At 39.5% G+C, this 21,350-nt stretch overlaps 1 protein-coding gene across 7 annotated transcripts in view; it reads right to left on the bottom strand.

The window, feature by feature from the left end:
* The window catches only part of AMBRA1 (autophagy and beclin 1 regulator 1), a 123,951-nt gene that overhangs the window by 15,687 nt on the left and 86,914 nt on the right, over nucleotides 1-21,350 (bottom strand). For all 7 annotated transcript variants that reach the window (XM_021533387.4, XM_021533385.4, XM_021533386.4 and 4 more), the window contains one exon: nucleotides 10,048-10,187. In XM_021533387.4, the coding sequence (XP_021389062.1) occupies nucleotides 10,048-10,187 (140 nt within the window). The remainder of the gene's footprint in view (nucleotides 1-10,047; nucleotides 10,188-21,350) is intronic.

Raw genomic sequence — 21,350 nt, 5'->3', positions numbered from 1 at the left:
CTAAGATGGACTTTTCCTTCACGCTTGTGTCCAGCTCACATTATTAACGAGCTTGGAGAGGATGAAGGGCACAGACTTGCAGGCTTTGCTGAAAGTCAAATAAGGATTCAGAGTGGAGCCTGTTAAGTACTAAGAGTCAACAACTTAGCAAGCCTCCCCCTCTACACAGAGGTATTACCTACACAGCTCAGTTATGTCTCCAGGAAGAAACAGGACCAAGTACTACGAATTAACGAGAACATTAATAACAAATTACTAGAGAGCTGAAATACAATTTAGTGCATTTGCTTAATCAGTATTTATTTGAAGGGTAAATTGACAAAGCACAGGTCAGCACAAACAAACTCAGACATCTGGGTAACCCCCACCCCCACCCTGCTGCCAGCTGGAATATCCAAAACTGGGAGTTGAAGAGAAGAAGGGATTAAGGTGAAACTTCCCCAACTCTACCACAGCAATACAGCTCAGGAGTATGACAGCAAGACAAAACAACCCATAATTTGCAAGGGGTGTATGCATGTCCAGGAAGGCATAAATAGCATTTACCACCTTTTCACTTATATCATCAGATGATTTAAGTGAAATCTGAAGACAGTACCAATGAGAAAATGCACCGCTCTCCTCCTTCAAATCATGCCACATGGAAAGGCCCAACAGCAGCCCACTTGTTTGCTATAGTACCAAATTAAATTTTGATTACAACATTGCTGCCTGTAGTCCCATCCAAAAATATCAGCACAACCTCATTACCAGAATGAAGACTGTGGCAAGCTCAACACAGAAAGGAAGCTGCCTTTCTGATGCCATGCAATGCATCTGATTTTCATGCTGCCAAGTTTGCTTTCTCTACAGAAGGAAATACTCCCTAAAGCTGATTTCTCAAATATACTGTCCATTCAAGATCACTAAATGCAAGTATACAAAACCAGATTAGTTTACAAAGGATTTGAATTTCCCAAGACATGCTTTCTTCCCTTTGTGTAAACTTGTCATTCTTAAGCCATTCAGATGTATAAAGGAAATAGTGTGAGCTACAAGTGAACAAGGTGACACTATGCTAAGGAACAGGAATCTATTGTCCTGGTTTGGGAAGGAAGAAGCAGCACACAGTATCTCATGCAATGCAATGCAATGCTGGCCAGATTCCAGATGCATCCTTGTCAGCAGCTCATTATCTCTTCTGCCAGTGTGGTGATGATCAGTACAGCAAGCCCATTCCTAGCTCCCATGATTAGCTAGGCAACGGTATTGTTAGTACAAGGCGAAGTTTGGCACTCCCAGCAGCTGCCTGGATGGGAAAACAATAATTTCTAACGCCCTACTTCATAAATATTTAGCTTTCTGTGCAGGCGATGAACCACGTGCAGAGACAAATCCAAGTGAAAACTGGCTGCCGTGCAAACTGTATGGAACCAGCAAAGGGGATTTCTGGAGTAATTCTGCAGGGCAGTAACTCCCTTTGACCAAGAAGAGGTGGCAGCTTCATTGGTGCCAGCCCATGTGTAACTAGCCAGGGGAAGGGCACAAGATCAAGAATAGGAATTCAAGGAACACAAGATCTGCAGTTTATGATTGACAACCACAGTTATTTAAATGATGTATGACATCATCCTGTCCATCACATTGAGATGAATGATGCATCTAAGAGCAGACTCATTTTTACTCCTCACACTGATACAACCCACCAATTTTCCAGAATCCTGCAAGTTTTGCCTGTGTGAAAACCAGCAACCGTGCAGAAACATACCGTGATATCTACTTGAATTGTCCAAGGTGCTGCAGAAGCAGGGTACAAGTAGCTTGGTGCAGCTAGTAGCTGTGTGCCTGCTTTAGGGAGGGTGCCAACTCAGCTTGGAACACTTTGCAAGAAAACTGGTCCTGTTCATTTGATTGTGCAGTCCTGCCAGCTAGGTTAAATGTTGGGAGTTTTGAAGATGCTGTATTCAAACTCACACCATTTGTATGAGGTCAGCCTTATAAAGCTGGTGGCATCAGTACCTAATTCAGCAGCTCTTTTGTCTCAACCATGTAAACACATACAAGTTTGTTCTGTCTACCAATGGACACTTAAGTGTCCAGTGATCCAGTTCATGATCTTGTGGCCAGTGGATAAGATTTAGACAGAAGGCACACCCCTAACAGCCATCTTCCCTCAGCAAAATTTTGGTATTTCAGCTAAGGAAGAGAGTCATCAGTCAGCTAAACTGGTAGATACTTCAGCAAGAAAGAGGAGGGAGTGAAAGAAAACAGAGATTAATACAATAAGAAGCCAAACAGAATAGTTTCTTCTGATTCACAGGACCACTATAGCTAAAAACGAACTGACTTCCACCATTCGCAACCTACCTACAGATTGCATGTAGAAAGATAAGCAGACTCATAAAATTATCTGAAATGGATGACACACGACCAGAAAGCATTAAGAGGAAATTGTCTTATATTCCATGGGAGAAGTCTTCCAACACATTCAACAAATGTGTTGTAACAAATGGAAATTAAGCACCAATACAATGACAGAGTAGAAAGAAAAGAGTTTAGTATGAAAGTGTGGATGTCTGATTATCTTGTGACTAGAGTGAAAACATTGATGTTGAGAGTGCTGCCCTTAAGGAATGCAAGGTTGAACAGAAAAACCTGTGTTGAGAATAAGGACAAGGCATGTCCCTCTCAAACAGCCTTCATTCTTCTGCCAAAACACCAGAACAGTTTTTAAAAGCAATCTTCTCAGAAATTTTTTACACTACTGTAAAGTAAACACACTGTGTTTACACATAGTGTGACATAGGACGTTGTAACTTGCATCATGTTTATGAGAAAAAGAGCACAGCATCCAAGCCAAATAGCCTGGAACAAACAAGGCAGAAATAGACCAAAAAAGAATTTCCTGAATTTTCACTGATTTTCTTCTCACTAAATCTTGCCAGTATGCCACAGTATCCTTTGCTATCTGGCTCCAACCACACCAAGTACTAGGTAGGGACACCTCTGGAAGGTAAACAACAGATTCCAGAACACACAGCTTAAAGGTCTTCAAACAAGCACAGTTCAGCTTGATATCATCATCCATGCAGCTCTAAAGATGGACAGCTTGCTTAAATCCCCTAAAAATCTAAAGAGCTGTTAGTTGCTTAAAGCGACAACAGGCAGAGACTATACTCCAAATAAGCTTTGAACCCTCAGAATCTCTTAGGCTTTTTATGATCTATCAGCTCTTCCACTGGCTTAGACAATTTAGGATGTTAGGAGTCTTTGGGGGAGTAAAAATTGTTTATGCCTTGTAAGGCCTAAAACATCTTAAAACTGCTACAAGAGAGCCAGTCACTCTTAAGTCATATTTTAATTTTCATTACTGTTTTAGCAGAAGTGAACATGGATGAAATAGGCTTGTTTTGTATATATTGTACCAGCAAACTAAACCAGGAAAATACATCTAGAATGGGAGAAAGCAACCTCAAAATAAATGCTTAACATTAGCAAGTATAGCAAATGCTTATTTTTAACAGAACATTGGAATGTGCATACACAAAGTTGCCAAGTTCCAGAACCAACATCTTGGTTTGCTCAAGTGTCAATGAGATCCATAGGGCAAACAAAGTTTTATATTTTTAATCTTAATCAGCTTTGAAATTATCCAACTAAAAAGTATTCTGTATTAGCATACAGGGGAAACTAAAAAAAAAAAAAATCACCAAGAACCCCAAACTGCAATCATTACTCGAACTTCATGTCTACAAACTTAGTAGTTAAGACCATTTGCAGACAGATTTAAAATAGGGAAAGAAAATGAACAAAAAAAATTGGTTGTTTTATTTGCTAGCTGGATTCATTAGCAGGGTCCTGCTGGAAAAATAGGCATAAGGGACACAAAATAAAACTCCATAAATAATATGGATTAAAAACTGGAAAATTAAAGAAAATCTTATTGGAAAGCCAAGGAAGTAAACAAGCGAACAAGGAAAGTCTAGTATAGATCCACAGAGAAAAGAAAGTTTATAAGACAGCCGGAGAACTTGTGCTACAAGAGAAAGAAGACATTCTAAAAATAAACATGAGGAAAATTGCATTAGAATGAAAAAAGAACTATTCATTTATGAGGCTAATGACAAAAATCAATGATGTTTCAAAGTGGACAAGATATTGTACTTCTCTGAAATCTCCACTTCTAAAATATCCAAGGGTACTTGTGTAATTAGGGATTAAGAAATATGTCAGACATAGCAGTTAGTTGCACTCATTTAGAGTTTTTTTTAAAAGTTAACTTTTTTGAGTCATTTGCACCTGTTTTTTAATACCTTATAAAAAAAAGAGGAAATGACAAAAGGGCAAAAAAGTCAACTTAGCAGCACTCTTAAAAAAGAAAGCCATACTTAAAACTGACTATTATTGTCTTCTAAGTGTAACTTTTATCCTTAAAGCGAGTAATATAACAAATAAAGAAGATATATTGAAACAATGAAAGAGTGAGCCACATGAAGTAGGCAGTTAGTAAAATAATTGCTTGCATGAAATTTAACTGCTTTTGAAGACAGAATTAGAAAAAAATACAGAAAGAAAAGGTGGCAGGTGTGATCTGAATAGATGTAAGTGAACCATTTGGTAACTGCTTTTACAGCACGTGGCTGTGCTCTTACAAAGTGTGCTACTGAAACTGAGAACTAGTTAGGACCTGCAGATGACCAGTGATGCAGAACACAAACTGGTAAATACCAGGCTATGCTTTCTTAACAGAGATCTCTGTACCAAGTTCCCTTTCTCATGGTGGAAAAGAAATGTCACTAAGTAGTCAGTCCTACAGTATATCTTGAAGAATTGGGTGAGGGAAATGAACTTGCGAGTAACTGAAGACTTAAAGCAGCTTTCAAAATTTATCTTTAGGAATCACAGACATATTAGGTGGACTTTTATGAGGCAAACTTTCACTTAATGCCATCAGTCATCCTGGATAGCCGATTCACATACAAAAAGGGAAAAAAGAATAAAAAATCATATCAGAATGGAAATATTGTTTCATGCTTACACACTCTACTTCTGCAACTGCAATGACCAAGCCTCTTGGCATAAGGTTACATAGGCTTTCCTACAGAATTTGGAAATAATTAATTTAGTTTTTTTCTTAAACGCAAGAATGACAAAATCCAAATGTACGCTTGCAGGATGCATCCATAGTGCAAAATGGGCCATCTTTCCTCCTTTTCAGTCCTTTTATCAATCAAAAACATCTTTTATCTTCATTTAGACAATTCAGTGTATCTTGCGGTTAACAGGCAGCAGAAGTCCAGGACACGCATTCATTTCCTTGTTAAAGATCCCATGCAGATGCTGCCTTTCAAAAGGCCATTTGCTGGGAGGACTCAGACATAAATAGCATCTCCAGCTACCCCAGCTAACAGTTGTGAGAACATTTCCTATGCAGGGTTGCTAACATCCCTTGGTTACACATGAAGACAGTTCCTCCTTCTGTCTCCTTGTTTACTCCATCCTCCAGAAGCTATTCTGAAAAGGCAAAAGATGTAGCTTATGCTGCTGGGGGCACCATGGCTGGAGGCTACAGAGCCTGAGGAATGGAGCCAGCCAGCAGGGAGACATGATGTGCCAGGCAGCTGCATAGATTACCATCTCCTTACCAATGCTGATAACTAGATGCAGACACATTGTCCCCATCAGTAGATGGGAGGATATGCTATTCTCAGAGAAAAAAAAAAAAAAAAAGATTGGCACAGACAGATAAATGCAGTGATTGCTTGCAAAGCATAGGAATTTAGGAATTTATCATAAAGATAATTTTCCTGGAATAATTTAATGTTAGAGGCAGATCTCACCCCAAAGAATTAAAATATGCACACTAAATAGCACTGAATCAGTTTGAGATTCTCCACACCTACTTCCCAACAAGAGAAATCTAAGGAATGCTGCCTCTGAACCAGATGCATCTTCAGAGGTATATTAATTCTATTACCAGAGGCTCTGACTACTAAACAAGTCCTTTCTCTCTTGTGGATGCCTGCATTAAAAAGCTAGCCTTAGACAAGGTGTTTCAAGAGCTTGCAGTTTTCTCAGAACAATGAGATTTCTGGAATTGTATTTGTAAAAGCACATGAGCACTGAGCCCTTCCAGAACCTGCTTTTGAGCACAGGGGAGAGGACACTCAATATGAAACAACAATTGATATTTGGATCCCCTGCCTTTCTCCCATGGTGGTCATCAACAAGCAAAGACAGCAAAGGGCAGCAGGCACTCTGCTCCTCTCCACTTTTGGCCTCCTGTTTATGTTTTGCAAGACAGTTCATGTTTGAGATGCCTCACCAGGAATGTTTCTGAAGGAAAAAGCTCTTGTTGGGATAGGAAATATTGTGAGCATTAAGAATCAAATTCCTTTTTAATTCAGTAGAGATCTTTCTACCATACAAGACAGACACCCAGGATTTCATTCCATGATGCAAACCCAAAGATTCAGAAGTATGCAGAGTCAAGAAAGATGCACAAAACTTTACTGAAGATTATTACTTTCCTTTTTAACCCTGATAAAGACTCCACGCTGCAGATTTTATTAGATAAAATGTTCCCCTGATCCCACTATCAAGTGCTTTATCCTGCTCTGCAAGTTAAAAGGCAAATTTTAAACTATTCCAGCTTATATGTCTAGCTTATTCTACACCCATATTAATATTTTGCCACCTCTGCTGTTAAGCCTCTTGTATCTCATCCTAGAACAAAATTTCTTCTTACAGCCTCATGTATTGATGGCTTAATCACCTACAATCAACCAAAACCTCAGGTCTTTCTCCTCCTCCATCATTTTATCTACTGAACTCAGTGTAATTAGTCACTAAGTGCACTTTGTACCGTTAAGTTCTCATTTCTATAGCTCCAGTCACTTTCATAGCAATCCGGTTTCTTTGCAGTACTTTGATTTTTCTCTGCAATGACAAAGCTAATGTCACATCCTTGGCAAATTTATTCAGTGCATCCTTACCAGCCATTAGTGTAAATAGTATTAATCAACCAGTTCCAGAAGTGTTTTTTTAAAGAAGCCAAATGACCTCTTTTTTGACAGAGTCCAGATGTCAACAATGTTGTTTTCTTTCCCTTAGCCAGGACTTCACCCATTCTTTACCTGATCTTGTTGTAATTCTTTAGAATTTAAACACATTTATTGTAGTTCCAATAAAGGAACTGTCTTACTAAACCACAGACATGTTAGACTTAGAGCAAATCCTTGGCTGACCCTTTGATTAGAAATAAAACCATAAAATTCTCAAGGACAGGTACACAACCTACTGTACTCCACTTCAGGCAAATCACAATGCATTTCATCCCACTTTCCATGGTTTTTATTTTACTTACCTTCAAAATATACCCTGTAAATTTGTGTACTGAGATTACAATTATGGACTACCAACATAATATGACCTTGCCATGTCCATTTTTAACCAGTGTTTATTTTGAATACTGGGAGGGCTACTTGCATTGTGTCCCATAAGAAGTCCATGGAGCTTCAAGTTAGGCTTTTTTTTTTTCTTTTCTTTTTTTTTTTTTGGTCAGCTTGTACTTTCAGTCTACTCATTTAAATCCTCTACAGAGGAACTGCTGCTATTCCAATCTTTTGATACAATTCCTGTAGTACTTGGTTTCAAATGCCTCCATTGCATATGGGAATTAAGACCCAGGGAATTATAATAATCTCTATTGTTTGCTACTGACCACAGCTTTCTTTGCCAAATTAGAACAGTGGGAGGGTTTCAGCAAAGCACTGTTTTCCTGTTTTTTGTTTGACTATCCTCCAATTGATATGACTCTATCAATTGCTGAATCCTGCATTTAGTATTTCCACTGTATTACTGTATATGGAAACCACACAAATATTTTTCATTTTCTCCCTCACTTCTCAAGTTAAACCCAATAGACGTACCAATCTCAAACCAAGTTTATTAAGCCAGGAACTACTTAGATGGCATTGACATGTCAGGATTTCTCCTTTCTCTAAGGATCTGTCAAGTAGATCTGGAACAAACACCACAGCTGCAAACCACTGATAAAGCCTCACTCACCTTTGTGTTCTTATGTTAGTGCCTCAATGCAAATTATACAGCTCAGTGAGTATCTACACCTTCATGCTGAGGTTTACAAGTCACTCTTGACTGTTGTTGGTCTATAAAATGGTGCAGTTGAGAACAGAACACATCAGGTGTCCTGCTCCAGAAAGAACCCGGCAGTCCATGTGATGTTTACAATTATCACCAGAAGCATCAATCACTCCAATCCACCAGCAGAAAACCAGCTGAAACATTTTTGTCAACCCCCCAATAAATCTCCCACCTAATACAGCCACTTTGTTTCATGTTACCATACAGAACACCTATCATTGTTGGAATACAGTGTAATTAATATGGTGAGCTAAGAAGGTTGTACACAGATGTTGTAGAGGGCTGGTTGTGCTTCCATAACATACCATAAAAGTGTTCATATTGACTTTTTAATTAGTGAAGTGCCAAGAAGAGGCATTCCACTCAGCTTTGGGGTACTGCAAGCACTGGAGTGGAAATGTAATGTGGAGTGTGTGAAGCCAGGATAGCCAGATCAAGCTTGACTCTGCAGCATTCAATCAAAGAATCCACCCTCAGGGAGACTTCATTTCCCTGGGTTCTTATCCAAGTTCATCTAATGAACCATAATCAGCAAACTAAATCTTAACCATTTTTCTATACTGAAAATAACTTAGAATATTCTCAAGTTCAAGAAAAGAGTCATTATTCTTGACTAATTCTGCTTGGAAAATACAGCAACTGTTCTTAAAGAAAGCCACTTATGCTGAAAGAGAGTGATTAGAGCTTATTCTGTAACAGTATCTTATAGAACTTCATGTATAAATAAGGTCTTGATGAAAGATTATGCTCAAGAGAACAAGAGGGCTGTTTGAAAAGCACTGCCATTCTGTACTACCAAAACTGGTCCAATCTAAATTCCAGCCATAGATTTCACCAGAAGGCTGAATTAGTTACTGTTAAAATTGTGCATATTTATTCTAGTTTCAGCTAGTGATTCTAAATTGACAATATGACTCTCCTTAAGCACCACATGCCTGATGTCATGGCACAACAGAGGGAGTCCACATGCATGTGGTAAGATAACCAGCAGTGCTGTAAGTTTCTAGCTGCCAGCTTTTAAGTTCCAAGGAACTTCAACATGTGAAGCACAATGCAAAATAATACTAAGGTAGTTTAAAACTAGGAAATAACTGTAGCAGAGAAACTCCTGAAGTGTCCCTGCAGCATAAAAGAAATGTGGTTCCAAAAGAACACTTGGACAACACAATGGAAAGAAGGGTTGCAACAAAGTAGGATGCAGACACACCCCAAGAACAATGAAAGTAATATGTGTCACTGTGATCATCAGACCACAACTAAACGAACTTGTTTTGAATTGTAAGCTTACAAAGGGGTCGTTACACCTTTCACGGCTCTATACAAATTAAAGAGAACTGAAATGTACATGTCACACCACTGGAATTAAAGCGAGGACACCAAAATAATTCACTGGCTTGCTCATAATCCTGACACAAATCTTTGCAGTTCATAGAATCTCTTGCCTGAATACTGTAAAAAGTACTTGATAATTCTAGGTCAGCAACTTTTAAACCGGTTGATGGTCTTCAAGACGTTCCTGAAAGCTGAGAAAATCAAGCATATTACTAAATCAAATTTCCTGTCACTGTAAACCTTTAGAAATCCATAAATCCACAGAGGCTGAAAGACACTGCACTAGTCATATATGAAATAAAGGATCCAGAAATCCTAGTAGAACATAGGAAATAACATGAGCTAATGAGATGCACTTCAAATACTCTCCAAAGTTTATCATCAGCAAAACAAATACTGATTGTAAGAGACTCCAGTAAACACTGTAGCAGTCCAAAAGAAGTATTAAGTACTGGGGTTTTTGGATCCTTCAAGCACAAGAAAAGCCATGTTATCCCCACTACCTTGACAGGAGAATGGCTAAAGGAGTTATAGCTGTGTGTAGTGTCTGCATGTACAACAAGCACTTACTCTGGCCGGCAAATCACCAGGTCCCCTTTGTTGGTGCCATATGCCAATCCCAGGCCCGGCTCAGGCAGCCAGCGAGCAGAGTTTATGCTGACATGTCTCCTCTGGTCGGCAGGCATTGGGTACAGAACGTTGAAAACTCTCTGGAACAATAACAGAAGATTACTTGACAGGACAATAAAAGGCAGGAGAGCCAAGGAGGCTCAAAAAAAATTCCCTGCAGCAGCACAGATGGCCGTAGAGATATGTCACTTTACAGAATTGCGAGCAATCACTTAATCAGCAGTGAGAGTAAGCAGCTGCTAGAAATGCACATACATGTGCTCTTAAATCTTTAATAGGCTGACTGGCACACAGCTGTGAAGCATCCAGCAACTAGAACTGGGTATACTGACAACAATCCATTTAGCCCAAAAATATAACACATAGAAATCATAAAAGCAAAGGCATGGGAAATAGAAAAAGCAGTAATGATTCAGTCTGGCTACCTAGAATAGAGAGGGACAAGATGCTTCAGTGGGCCATTAAAGTATCAGGATTTCAGAAGGGTAGGATTGAAGACTGCATTTACAAGACCAAGACCAAATAATTAAGAGAATTTCTGCAGAAATTTATCTAGTGCACTGTCATCACTGCAACTAGCAGACTTTGAATCTGGATTTTCAATGGGATAAATCCAAGGTGAAAGACAGGTTTTCATTGGATTTTCTAGTGGGCAAGCATCCAGCCACCACAAAACCTTTCCTCCAGAGTCCACAGAAAAGGGGATGGTGGTGAACCAGTGAGCAGGGAAGGGAATGATGTTATGCTGGAACAACAAGATGAATGTTGATGGGAATGCACTGCTGAGGTGACTTGAAGTAAATAATTAGAAGCCATTAGGTTGGTACTTATCAGCTGTCATAACAAACTGGGGCCATTTTACTCCATAGCACTGCTGCCCCCTGAGTATTTTGTGTGTTGGACAATTTAACTTGAGAAGCATAAGTCAGGGATTACTCAACTATGTACCCTCCAATAGCTAGCACTCAGAACCTTCATCCTGACCATCCTATATACACACAGAGCAAAACAATATAGCTACATTATTTCCCATCATCACTAACAAATTTAACTGCTCCTCTGAGGAGGTCACATTAGATGAGAAAAAATGATTTTTCTGTATGACAGAAGCTGGCCACTCTATGCCTTGGCTATCACTCAGCAGTTAGCGAGTGTATTCAGAGAAGCTCAGCATTTGGACAGAAGGAACAAGTCTTTATGGGTTTAGCTATGTCTTACCCATCTCTGTCATGTCGGTCCCATTCCTCTGCCCTGCCTTGCTTGCTGGGGCAGCAGGGAGGGAAGGGCAAGGGGAGAAATAGAAGGGAGGAGAATAAGCTATATGATGGTTAACACTTATTACCATGGAGATTAGGGTGCATTCTCAGATGGGTAGATTGGATTTGGAGGAGGAGGAGGAAAGAGGGGAAAGAAGGGTCTGCCAGAACTAGGAGCCTAAATTAATAAAATAAGCATTCTGGATCTCTCAAGACTGCAAGGGTCTTCCATCATATCCTTCTTTGGCAAGTCAGAAGCAGTCAGTTTCTCTTCTACTGAGAATGGCTTTGTCACATCTCAGGAAGCCACCACCCTCCTGGGCTAGCAGCAAGCTCTCCCAACTGACAGGTCAGCTTGCACAGCTGTTCTCCCACATGCTCCATAACCAGCCACACCAAGGCAGGAGACTTGCTGCCTATAGCTGAGCTTTACTGCTTTGACTGTTCTGTAGTAAACAACACCCCATGGAAAATGCGCCTCCAAGGGCATGATTCTGGTTTTGACAACCTCCAAGTGCTGGCTGAGGGCTGAATCTCAAAGACAAGATAGCTTTAAAATTCTGCACCAGAATAGTTGCTTCATCATTCCATTCCATTCAATTCTAAACAGCTTGTCACGCTGAAGAGCTCCCCTCCCCTGCTGCTTCCCACTCCCACGCTAATGGGACAACTCCATGCAGTGTTAAGGGTGATGACATCCGTGCGTGTGGTAATTAGTACATAAAAAGAGAAAGCAGCTGTACTGGCATAATCACCACTCGCAGCAGTAAGCAGGACCCAGCTAATCAATCTGATGCAGTCATACAGACTGTCTGTTGCAATTGCATCCATTAGCAAGACCCCCTACTCTATACACAGAGTGGAAAAAAAATTTCAAGTTCCTTTAACATCAGCAGGTCCTTCTCTTCAAAGAAGGTCAGAACTCTGCCAGGAAGCCTTATTTGCCATAGGTCACAGCTAATTCCTTTTGGATTTTTTTTTTTTTTGGTCTTCTTGTTTTGATTGCTAAATCTTATAAAAAGTTACTGAGATATTTCAACCAAAGTGGCCAGCCTGAAAACATACCATCGACTGACTACACCTCTTTGCTGTGGATTGTTCAGGCTTTGTAATTCTGAACTTCTGGGGAAAATACTCAGGTTACTACAGGAATCCTACATAAATACAACACTCCAACTTCTAGGTCAAATGATTACTACTAACCCTCAAACTCTTAAAATTAACAATAAAAATGCATAAAGTTGATAATTCAAGAGTTTCTTTTCATTAGGACTGGTCCACAGATTAATTGCAGGCCATGCGTAACAGCCATGTTGATAGCCAAGGGTTTAGGAATCAGTTTAGAAACACCTGTAAAAGTGCAGTGACTGATCTTTAAAGGTGCCCATCAGACCCTCAGAGTTTCCAGAGAGCTTATTTTTAATAGTTTGGCACTTTCAGTTATGAGGTATCATATTGCACCACACGTTATCAGCCCATAATCACCATCGGCAGTCACAGAAAGCTTCCATGCTCTTCCCCATAAACAATGTCTAACTTGCTCTTAGCATCACTATACTACCAATTCAATAATACATGGTCACACCATTAGTCATGGCAATTCAGCATTTTACAAACTTGACAGCTGCCTTTATGTCCAGATGCTTTTCTGAAATAGTTTTGAATGGCATGTTTCTCCAACTACAAACACTGTGAAGTCTGAGGAATGAGAGCTTCAGAACATACCTATGGAAGCTTAAGCCCTAACAGGTAACACAAGTATAGCAAGCTGTTCTCTTCTTGCAACAGCAATGACATATAAATATCATTTCAGTACACATGACAGGTCCTATTCCTTCCCTTTAGGGCCCCCTAATCCAGCCTGAATTACACAGAGCAGTTGCTTGACCTGTAGTTATGTTTGTAGAAAACTGTCTCTGGTGATCTCTCCACACTCCGTCATGGATTCCGGGACTCTTTCGTCATTTCAAAGAATCAATTTCTCCTTGAGTTCAGGGGATGTCAGAAAGGTAAAAAGTCTTCCTCTAGAAAAACCAAAACTGTCTAGGTAGCTAAACTTCCACACAAAAGGCAATTCGTAGCAAGGGAAAGCAATACTCATTAAAGAAACAAGTTGATTGCTTCCATTTTACATCCCTGTAATCATGAAGTGTGGGGGATTTGGTTGAGCAATTTTTGTCTGCATTTTTCTATTCCCAAAAACTGTACTAGAAGCAACGACTTATCTCTTTGGTGCGCCTTTTCCATCCTCACTCAACAGAAGTGGGCATGTACATCATGCACTGAATTTTCCAAAGCTGCTTTCATTGCTTCACAGCCACAGGAAAAGACGGCTCAAAGAAAGCAGGGCTATAAATCACAAAGATAAGGAAAACATAGGCCCTCAAATTATTCAAAGAACAAGCTGCATTTGGAGTGCAAAGGCCACCTGAAGCCCACTGTTGCTGCTTCCCCTCCAACTTGTCACTGCTGTCACATCAGTATTGCCACAGCCACTAACTTAGGTATTTACTTATGGCAGAGTGCCAGGAGAGGCTGCATGACAACCAGCAGCCTCAAGGAATCTTTCTCAATGATCTCTTCCTCAATGTCAAGCTGACAGGCCCAGGGTACAATAGATAAGCATAGAGTTAGACAGCTAATTTATACCTGCCCTGGAGAGGTAAGAAAACTTTTTGCTAGAAGTCTCTGCTACATCCTCATTATTGAGCTAGAACTTCTGTCTTCCCCTCCCGTTCTGTACTAGGGAAGCTGCTGCTTTTTAATAATACCCTTCAAATTCCACCTTCCCCCCACCCCCGGCATTTCTGGGATGTGGCAACACTAAAAAGCTGGACTGAGCAATCACCAGGATCCTGTCAGTCATCAAAGCAGCAGCAGGCTGCTCCAAGTCTGTATTCCTGTTGCCAGTTGGCCACAGTGCTGCACTCGCCTGATCCAAGCGGTGCTGTGCCTGGCCAAAGCAGAGGCATGGCATCATCTGCACAGCCACCTCTTTGTTCCAAGGCCTTCCCACCTCTAAGGAGAGCAATGAAAAGCAGGGGAGTGCTGAACACTACTTGTTTGGCAGAGACCTTTCTTCTCTCTGGCACTCAAGAAAGAACAAACATATTTTGAAGCTGCAGAAGAGAAAGTTTTGGCACAAGCAGGTAGGAAAACTCAGCAGGAACTCTTGTTTTTTATCTTTTTTTTTTAATTCAATAGAGACACTTCTACTCTCAACTAGATGTGCCTTTGAGATGCCAATAAATTTCAAGCCATTACCTTCACTTAGGCTAAGCAGTAAGCTGGCTATTAGATCAGCCTTGATAAGGACAGCTGGGGGAGGGGGGGTGGCGGTTCAGCTGTTGTCTCTTTTACATGGGGAGATCCTGCCATCCCTGAAGTAGATAAGGTGGGTTTTTAAGTCACAAAAAAAGCCTAAAACATAATTATTAATTTTCAACTGAATTACACTGTCACCAAAGGCTGAGAGACAATGAAAACACACAGGCAAAGAAATACCTGGCGTGTTAAATGCTACAGAAACCTCTTGGAGGACTGGTAAAATACACAGTTTCCTGGGTTGCCAAGGAAGAGCTTCAGAAAGGACCACTTATCTCTGCTGCATGAATATAACTGTAATGGCGGCCAATTCTCACCTCCATAGATGCAAAGTTTGTATTGGCAAACAAAGTGCTCTTCATATGAGTCCAGGTTATACTACTGATGCAGCCCTAAAATCACAACCAATCCACAACACTGTATTAAGGTCACTGAAAGTGAAGCAAGGCCTACATACAGTCTGAAACTACTGAAAGAGCATTAAAACAAATGCAGAAAATTATGAACTCCAATTATATTTGCCAGAGCAGCAGATAAGATGCACTGACAGCATGAAGGCAAGTTTGATTTAATTTTTTTTGATTGCAAGAACCTCGTCAAGAAAGCATTAAAATCAATTTTTTTTTTTTTGCCTCTTCCTAATACTGTGTTACCACTGAAATATCTTACCTGACATTTTTATAATGCCAACATGTTAACTAGCTTACCTCTGACACCAAGGTATCAGGTAAGTTTCTGTAAAACATCTACCACGCCACTGAATACACCACATGTCCTTGGCCAGTAAGCCTGCATCACTGACTTGTATTCAATTAGTTCATGTTTTTTGAATGCCCAGAAGTATAACAAGAAAAAGACATTCTAACCTGATCTCCTTAATAAATGACACAGTATTTTTGCTTACATTTTTTACTTTGCTGCCTATTAATGAATTTCATAAAATGTGATGAAATTCAGGTTTAATCCTTGCACTGTCACTAACTCCAGAACCCTCTACAGCAAAATTCAAACCTAGCTTGTCTAAAGCAGAGTAAAGCAAAGCAAAACAAACCCTCCTGGGGATAACTGACTAATTGCTCAATATATTTATTCATAAGACAATATATACCAACATTTTGAAACACAGCAAGTCTCTCCTTTGTTTGGAAAAAGTCTCTGTGCCTATATGCAGATACAAACAAAAAGGCACATATTTTCCATGATGAGATAGGGGAAAAGATTTGCTTTCTTGCTCCCAAATCTCTCCCTGTTAAGCAGGTTGGTCTGTGCTGCTCAACCCCTCCCCCACAGCTGATTCCTGCTAACAACATACACATCTTCACAATAGACCTCCTCCGTTAAAATGGAAGAAGTGAAAAATAATGCACTTATCTTTTTGGATTTATCAGTCCTATCCTCAAATGGATTTTATCGTGCAGTGCTCAGCCTAATAAAATTTCTTTCAACTCCATTTATCTTCTTCAGATGCAACAGTATTATATATAAAATTTTTCTTCAGTCTTTACCAATATAACAAACCTCTTCCTGCCTTTTTCTGCACCTGTTGTCCATGCAGAAAATCCTAGCTTTGCTTTCTGAGCCACAGCAAGTTAAATGAGAACTCTTAATTTTCAACAACTGAAACCTTAACTGTGGATAGTTGATCCAATTCCTAAAACAGGCCAGCACCAGAAAATCCTGTTGGATGGAGTGTGAAACTTTCTGCAAACATAAAATACTGTTGGTTCTTTCTTACATAATTTATTGCTGATATTTCAAATTCAGAGAAGTCTCATTAAAGCACACCTAATCCTTTCTTTCTTTAGGTGAGTTCTTCGCATTATCAGCTTGGTACTTTATTTCACAAGCCTGTCACACAACTACTACATTTAAAATTAACTAATGGGAACAAGAAGAAATGGATCATCTTAGGTAACAAAGCTCTCACTCAGGAAAATAACACACTTGCAGTGAAGTGGCTCATTATTTTACTATCTGTCTTTCAAAGGCTGTAAAACCAGGGTAACAGCTCCAAAAACCCCCTTAGGGGACTGGTCCAAACTGGGATCTGAATCCTAGGGTTGAGTAAGCAAGAAATTGTTGAACAAAACAATTATCCTTTCATTTGTACATGCAGATGGTTGGAAAAGATGAAAGGAGAGAAACAGGAATGCCAAAGGGATTGGAGTGACAGAAGACAGATACACGTGTATGTATATTCAGTGCAGATGCACAAACAAACAGAACTGTCTGAACAGGACTGCATCCCACTGCTACTCTCTCTTCTAAAAATCACCAACTGCTCTCAAGGCTGTATCAATCTAATAGAGATACGGTCATTTCTCTGGCAAAAGGAATGGCAACCTTTTTCACCTTAATTCAGACTGCAAACCAAACACAGTATCTGTGAATTCCTCATTAAATGTCATGCTGAGACTGTAACAGCAACATCTACAATATGTTAAAAATCCAATGACAAGAGCAAAGGATTTGCACACAGCTGCCATTCTGCTCTGTTCTCCATCTGCTGAGCCTCAGTAGAATGGCATACAAGATCAAAAGTCAACACTATGTTGATGACAGAGCTACATGCACCCTCATCTAGGTGAAAAGAGGCTGACATCCAGTTGCTTACATGTCTGGAAGGAATAAATACAAGAGGACAGAGTTGGTTCAAATTTAATTCAAGGAAGATGGTAGGAAGAAGAACTGAAAAAAAATATTCATAAAAATAGCAAACAGCAATTTCTTCTCATCCCATCCCCAGTTAAATACAAATTGGTAAGAATTCACTTTGGCTCCCTTCCAACTAAATGACTTGGGCAAGATGACTGCACATAAATAATCTCAGATCTGGAACTATGTTTGCCATTATTTCTTAAATCTAGTTAAAACTATGTACCAAACTGCACCAAAGCAAACAGTAGTTACTGTAAGGCAAATAAGCTCAAGGCCTTATCTGAACTGCAAGAGCTCTGCTCTCCAAATACTGTAACTCATATTAAACAAAATGTCTTGGCTCTCATTTTCACATCCCATTAAGCAAAAACATCCTGAAGAGATGTCATTTACCTTTTCTTAACACCAGTTTGCTAAAACAGACATTACTCCCATGTTTAACCACCACCTGTGATATTAACACAGTATCTTATGAAGTATTCTAATTAGTTTTTAGTTTCATCTAAGTTCTGTCTTATAAGACTTCAAGCAAACACAGCTGAATTGGTCAAGACAGCAATATAACTAGCTCTTACAACATACTATTCCTGCATATTTCTGCATCTATACTCAAATGTGTACATCTGTGGAAATCTTCATGTCATCTGCATCCCCAAGGTTGTGCTGCATTTTCCAGTGACGCTGAATACAGCTCTTTTTTATAGCACCCTACATAAGCAGTGTTTACTGACATGGGTTTTGGATATGATCTGTTTTCCTAAAGATATCTGACAGAATCTGCCAATGCACAGAACATATAAACTACTAGGTCTCAACCAGACAATTATGCTCCCCTCTACTAAAAGGAGAGATTTCCCATTTCAGTCAAACAAAGGTTCTGTTTCCATGTCCTCTTCCTAGTATCAAGAAGTGCTTGCAGTCTGTGACTTTGCATGGCCTTTTGAAAAGCTAAAAAATATCTATGTGGTTTGACTTCTGTCAAGAGTGAAAAATTTCTTTGGGCAGTAATTGGACAAATTATTTGCAGTTCTACTTGGAGTCATCAGAAGATCACCCTCTTGGCCTGAAGATGTCAAATCCTTCTTAAAAGAAAACCCAAGGGACCATACCAACACATTCTTCAACAACACAGCAAGAGGCTGGTACTTTCTTGTACATTATTCTTGTTCTCAGAAATATGTTAGTTCATGTGAACTCTTTCACTGGAGGTATTGTGTTGCAGTAAGCCATCTCTTCATATTCTCCTAACCAATTTTATTTTCACATTACCAAGGATTCTGATAAAACTAACTTGTGCCCCAGTGAAACACATGTGCAAGGTATTTGCTTTAAGGATTAAAGCTTGGTTGCTTATGGCTGCAGGAGCTTGCACAGCTCACCCACAGAGTCAGTGAGTGTCCTCTGCAGAATACACTGGATACATTTTACCAACACTTGCACGTAGCTCAGAATGCAACAGCACTCAGGAAAATTGCATCTTTTCACTTGTGCATTGTACTTATTAAGAGTTAATATGCTAGAACAAAAAAAGCTTGGCTTTGTGCTAAAACTCTGCAAGTCTTTCTGTTTCAGGCCCTTCTTCCTGTGGTATTTGGAATTCTCCATCTGTTTACAATGGAAATGTACAAATACTCTGTTCCATCCAGGCTATTGACCAACCACTTAATCAGAATGTTTCCCAAATAGCAGCACTCTTGTCAAGAACTAATTCTGGATCTCTACAGCCTGAATTTTTCCACATTCAAAGCAAGTGCAGCATTTGAGATGGGGACTAGTTAAGTCACTTTATCCCTACAAATTGTATGATTTGCTCTTCAGCTTCATGTCAATCAAATTTTTCTATCACCTACCTTACTTTTTTGTATCCTCAGCTTAAAAGCTACTTTCAAGGTTTTATTTTAATTTGGATTCCAGTAATCATGTTTTGCTGGTATTTCCAAGTTATCTTCCTCTGGGTAGAATGAAAAACATTAAACATTGCAAGGGCATCAGCATTTGTGAATGCTAGAAATAAAACTACCTTCTGGCTCCTTTCTCACTAGTACCCACTGCTATCAGATCCAGTGCAATATGATCCTTATTTTTCCCATCTTTCTAAGGACCTTCAGCTCCATACAAGGTTCTAATTTCATGTTCTTCTAAGTCCTTTAACGCCCATAAATGCTTGGAAGCACATGGAATTCAAAAATCACCCTAAACCAAACAGCTTGAAAACAGACATTTCATTTAGAGACAAATTCCACCTGTTTTCAAAACAAGCTAGAAAACCTATCCTTACTCCACATTTTGAGTCCTGTCTCCAGGCTTTCTATCTCTGAAACTCAAATTGCAGACAATTCCCAGCATCACTGCTATCTACCACCCCCAAGCAAATATCTGCTAAAAGCAAATCCTTCCCTGTTCTCTCCAGCTACAGATACAATTCAGAGATCGGAAAAAAAATCCCCCAAGAACACAAGTAACAAACACTTGATGTTCATGCATACCCCTCCTGCTAGAAGTCAACACTACTAGAAAGCTTTTGTTTTTCAGACTGAAGTTTAAAAACTGTTCTTTAGCAAAGCCAGGTTTCCATGTGAAATGCTCATCAGGCCAATCTGAAGGGGGTGAGCAGAAAAAGCATAAACTTCTACCTCACAACCACCACATTTGATGATAATTCATGACTTTATTTCTGAACAAAATTCGTAACTGTCAAATCACAACAGCCCTGACCTGTTGTGAACTCTACCCAATCTCTCTGAAATACCAGCAGCAAGATGCATACAGACAATGTACACTTGTACAACCAAGGTGCTCTTCAGTACAGTCCAAAATTGCTGTAGTTCTCAGAAAATTACATCAACAGCCAGAGGATTTCTAGTACAATTAAATGTATTAAAGTTCTTTGTAATAAAATTAATTAATTGCATCTTCAAACCTCTATTTTAACAGCAAGATGGAAAAAAACTCTCCAAGCAATAGAAATCTGCATTCCATTGACTGCTAGTTAAGGATGTGGAAGAAGGGTTAATCTGAATCAAAAATAATCACTGCACTGGTCAGCAGTGGCTTGAAGGCCATGTTGCCAAGCCCTCCTCTTCCAGTTCATTGACTGCAAATCCAAAGCCAAGAGGGAGGCAGGGGGGCAGGCAGAAGGCAGGCAGGCAGGAAGGCAGAAGAACTGTCAAACAACTTATGAGAATTCTCAAAGAATGTAATGTAGCATTTCTTTTGGGAGTTTTGGAGTAGGGTATAATTAAAATATCCACAAAATATTGCTTCAAACATGGTTCTGACTCATTTTTAATTAAGAGTTTGAGTAACAAGTGCTTTGTATTACAAGCTGTTGGCAGAGAGGCAACAAAAATGCTTTCTGATTCTCTCTAAGGTGCATATTAAATTAGATATTAAAGAATACAGTTTCACCAGGTTTCCTAAACCTTTTTGTACTGCATGCTGGCCAAGCTATAAACAGATTTTTGCTCAACTGAATATGAATATATCAGCCATGGTAAGTACAGTGCGCTAAGAATATAATGAAGTTTTCTACTTAAAACTCTATTTACATTTTGCATGTCTTGAAAAATATTACAAACTTATGAAGGAGACTTGATGCAAAACTCAAGGCAGAAGAAATACCTGTGGTGGATGCATTAATTTTTACAAGTAGACAGAGGAGCAGAATTAGTGAAATTGACAGGCATATGCTTTCTAAGCCTGGTCCCAAGGACTGCACAAAGACAAGCAGCAGCACACCAAGATGTTGAAACAATATTCAACATCACTCAACAGGAAGGTTCTTCAACCAAATTAATTCAAACTGAGCTAGCTGTGACCCTGCCACACAAGCACAAAGCTCCAAGTCCAAAGCTGTCAGAAATAAGATATTTTTAACATCTTTAAACATGATTTGGAATAGGGGAAAACAGCAATATAGTTAACAAATCCTGCTAGACCGGATGGATTTTAAAACGTGGGGGAAAGGTTTTTGAAGCTATAAATACATGTGCAAAAAAGATGAAA

Source organism: Lonchura striata, chromosome 5 (assembly GCF_050655825.1).
Source record: "Lonchura striata isolate lonStrDom1 chromosome 5, ASM5065582v1, whole genome shotgun sequence".
Classification (NCBI taxonomy): Eukaryota; Metazoa; Chordata; class Aves; order Passeriformes; family Estrildidae; genus Lonchura; species Lonchura striata.
Note: the sequence above shows the minus strand (reverse complement) of the source record. Positions and strands in the feature narration are given on the sequence as shown.